This window comes from Antrostomus carolinensis, unplaced genomic scaffold (assembly GCF_000700745.2).
Source record: "Antrostomus carolinensis isolate BGI_N321 unplaced genomic scaffold, ASM70074v2 scaffold14736, whole genome shotgun sequence".
Classification (NCBI taxonomy): Eukaryota; Metazoa; Chordata; class Aves; order Caprimulgiformes; family Caprimulgidae; genus Antrostomus; species Antrostomus carolinensis.
The window spans coordinates 23,817-27,584 of record NW_010319943.1 but is presented as its reverse complement, the minus strand read 5'-3'; the positions used below and the strand labels follow the sequence as shown (position 1 = coordinate 27,584).

The 3,768-nt window shown below is 43.1% G+C and overlaps 1 protein-coding gene across 1 annotated transcript in view; it reads left to right on the top strand.

Moving 5' to 3' along the window:
* Window positions 1-837: 837 nt before the first annotated feature.
* Window positions 838-3,768, top strand: part of LOC104526096 (NK-tumor recognition protein-like) — a gene marked incomplete at both ends in the record, with an annotated part of 24,225 nt that continues 21,294 nt past the window's right edge. Inside the window, one exon of the mRNA XM_029085310.1 lies at window positions 838-912. Within this exon, the coding sequence (XP_028941143.1) occupies window positions 838-912 (75 nt within the window). The remainder of the gene's footprint in view (window positions 913-3,768) is intronic.

Genomic DNA, 3,768 nt, shown 5'->3' with positions numbered 1-3,768 from the left:
TTGCATAATAAAACAGAAAATGTGAATCCATTCTAAACCAGTTTTTCTTTATATTAACCCACTCTTCAGCAGTATTTTAATAGTTTTATAAAATACGTGGCATAACTACCACCAGTGGCACAGGGGAAGCTGTACTGGGAGTAAGAATTACTCTGCTCGTTTTACACAGAGAGAAAGTGGTATTTGGTTCATAGTATCTGGCAAGTGGAACGTTAGTCCTGAAATTGCTTTCATCTTTCCTATTTGCTTCATCTATTTTTTAGAATATTTTTTATAAAATATAAAAATAATAAAATATTTTCATTATATTTTTTATATATATATCTTTCAAACTAAAGATGACAACACAGTATGGGACTAAGTCAGTTGAACTTTTAAGGTAATAATCACAGGGAAAGCTGTGGAAATGTGATTATTAATGTGTTTGTATAAACATAGTACTTGGGGTGGAGGGAGGGAATTGCTTCAGCTCTCTGAGGACCTGGATTTATGGCAAAACTTTTCCTTTTTCAAAACAGAAATGAATTGACAGGGTAAACTATTTTAGTAAATCATTTTGGCTTTCCAGAGTCAAATCACAATGGAATCATTAGGATTTTTAATAAATTAGATGTAATGATATTACTTAATCTTATTTTTTTTACAACTTTAGTATTGTTCTTTCCTGCTACTTGTTTTAATATGTCAATATTTGAGATATTTTCTTACTCTGCTTGATACAATTCTCTTCTTTTCTTTGAGGAAATTATATCTTCAGAACATACTGATTGTATTTATATGCTGATTTTCTTATTATAGAGTTATAAACCTCTTTTTTTTTTTCTTTTTATCTTCTAGTTGGTCGAATTATGTTTCAGCTCTTCTCAGACGTATGTCCGAAGACTTGCAAAAACTTCCTTTGCTTGTGCTCAGGTGAGTAACGTGCTTGGAAGAGCACGTCTCTATTGGAAGAGCATTTGAAGTAACCATCAAGTTAGAAGGTCTACTCTTGAAATCAGACTCATAGACTTAAAAGCTACCTGAAACATTTGGTTGTTCTTGGAAATTGTGTTTGCTACAGCATACACATAGGATAGAATGATGATTTGACAGATATCTTTAAAATTTGCTAATAAACACGTGATAATTAAATTCACCGGGGGAAAGAAAATCATATAGAAGAACCTGAAGTAATTTCATTTCTTTTAGTGAATGTAATGTTGAAGAGAATTAAGTTTTTGGGTTTTTGGGTTGTTTTTTTTTTTTTGCTGGTAGAAGCCATCCCTTTTCTGCTGTGGTAGTTCTCAAACTTGAACTCGGGATGGCTGAGCTTGGAGGCTCGAGTCACATGGCTAACACTAATTCTTTTCTTATTTGCAGTAATTACAGCTGTGTTACAGTTCAGTTCACCTGTTTTTTTTCCCTCTCAACTGTTCTGTTTGCCTTTTTCCTTCTCCTTGAGAAGTTCTTCCAGTGCACTCAGTACTGCTAGTTTATCTGCATTATGTCTGCTATTTTCCCTGCCCTCCTGCCTTGTACTGTCAGAACCTTGATTGCCTCAGCATCTAAAATGAGCAGTCCACACAAGGATGCTGTCTCCTGCAGGGTACCACGGGTGAGAACTGTGCCCAGGAGCAGCAGGTCAGGCTTAGGGTCACCCACACCCTTCACTGTGAACACAGGAACAGGTTGCCCAAGGAAGCTGTGGCTGCTCCTCCCTGGAAGTGTTCAAGCCCAGGTTGGATGAGGCTTTGAGCAACCTGGTCTAGTGGAAGGTGTCCCTGCTGATGGCAGGGGGGTTGGAACTGGATGAGCTTTAAGGTCCCTTCCAACCCAAACCATTCTATGATTCACAGCAGGATCCAGCGGTTCTCTGTGCTTTCTCCCTGTCCCCATGGACTGATGTAACATTCCAGTTGTGCTGCAGCTTCTGTGTTTGACTAGATTATGTTGGAGGATCTACAGAGCTGAAGAGCAGCAGTTCTGTGGTGGGAGGTGAAGCTGTACTGGTAAGATTGCATTGACCTCTGGCAACCAGAACTGAGATGCAAAGGGTTGCTTTGAATTTTGAGAGTTGTGAGCTGCTCTACCATCTTCAGAGACCAAGCCAGTCATTTGCTTCCAGGACTCAGGCTCCCCAGCCACTTTTTACAGCAAGATCCATTGGTAGAACTTCAGTCATCATAGAGGTGTGAGTTCTTATCAGGTGTATCTTTTGTCCTTATCTTTTGAACTCTACAATAAATCTTTGAATCAGTGGAGGCTTATTCAATGCAGTATCGCTTTCTGGTACTGACTGGCCTGGAGAAAAGGAGGCTGAGGGGAGACCTTCTTGCTCTCTCCAACTCCCTGAAAGGAGGGTGGATAGAGGTGGGGGTTGGTCTCTTCTCCCAGGTAACAAGTGATAGAACAAGAGGAAATGGCCTCAAGTTGCACCAGAGGAGATTTAGATTGGATATTAGTAGAAATTTATTCACCAAAAGGGCAGTCAAGCATTGGAACAGGCTGCCCAGGGAGGTAGTGGAGTCACCTTCCCTGGTGGGATATAAAAGACAGGTAGACGTGGTGCTGAGGGACATGGTTTAGAGGTGGGATTGGCAGTGTTGGGTTTATAGTTGGACTTGTTGATCTTAAAGGTCTTTTCCAACCACTGTGATTCTATGACATCTTCTTGTAGCCATATGTGAGTCCTATGCTCATCTAAGGAGGTACATAGTTATGTAATAGAGATGGGATGCTCCTCATTCTGGACCAAACAGTTTACATAATGGAATATCTTATCAGCAGACTGAGCATTGTGCACTTCTGTACTACAGAAATTTAGGATTCTGCATGCTGGACCAATCCAGCAAGTTCTTTTTCCTTGGTCATGGATGGGTATCTACCTGCACTGTAGCTGATAAAGGTGTCAGAGCTGCAGAGTGTCCTCACTTCATGCTGTTGTGGATGTCACAGCACCTTGATTTGGGCTGTGCGCTTCCATTGTGTCGTTGTGAAGTGTGATTTCACTTGTCTCGAGACAAGGTGATGTGTCCTGAGAGAAAGACTGGAGACCAGTGTTTGAAATGCTGTGCCCATCATCATTCCTCCTGCCCCCTCCATAATTTCTGTGAGACAAGCCAGGATGTTTTTGTCAGGAACAGATGGAGGAGGACAGGGTGATTCTGGCTGCCTTCCTGCAGCCTGACATTGTTATCAGAAATAGACCTGGCTGCTGTGGAAGAACGCTGTCTGCCTTGACAGCAAGAGGCTCCTTGCATTTAAATTAAAACATCTGGACTTGCAAACTGGCATTTCCAGGTCCTTCAGCCAGTCCACCTACTGAATAAGCAAAAGCCCACCTGCTCTTTGGTGCTTTGTCAGAAGCTTCCATTCTCATAATCTCAAACATAAAACAACTGTTGGGCACCAGATTCAGAATCTCTCAGATGGGGTTGTCAGTGCAGGGTGTTCATGGGGCATGAGAGCAAAGTTTACCTGCAAAAAGAGAAGGGTGCTTTGATATTCCAACCCCCAGCAGCGCTCCAGGCTTGGGGAGGAGTGGGGGGAGAGCTGCTGGGCAGAGAGGGACCTGGGGGTGTTGGTGGACAGCGGCTGAACATGAGGCAGCAGAGTGGGCAGGTGGCCAAGAAGGCCAAGGGCATCCTGGCCTGGATCAGCACCAGTGTGGGCAGCAGGAGCAGGGCAGTGCTGGTCCCCCTGGACTGGGCACTGGTGCTGGGTTCAGTGTTGGGCCCCTCACTCCAGGAAGGACATGGAGGTGCTGGAGCGTGTCCAGAGAAGGGCAAC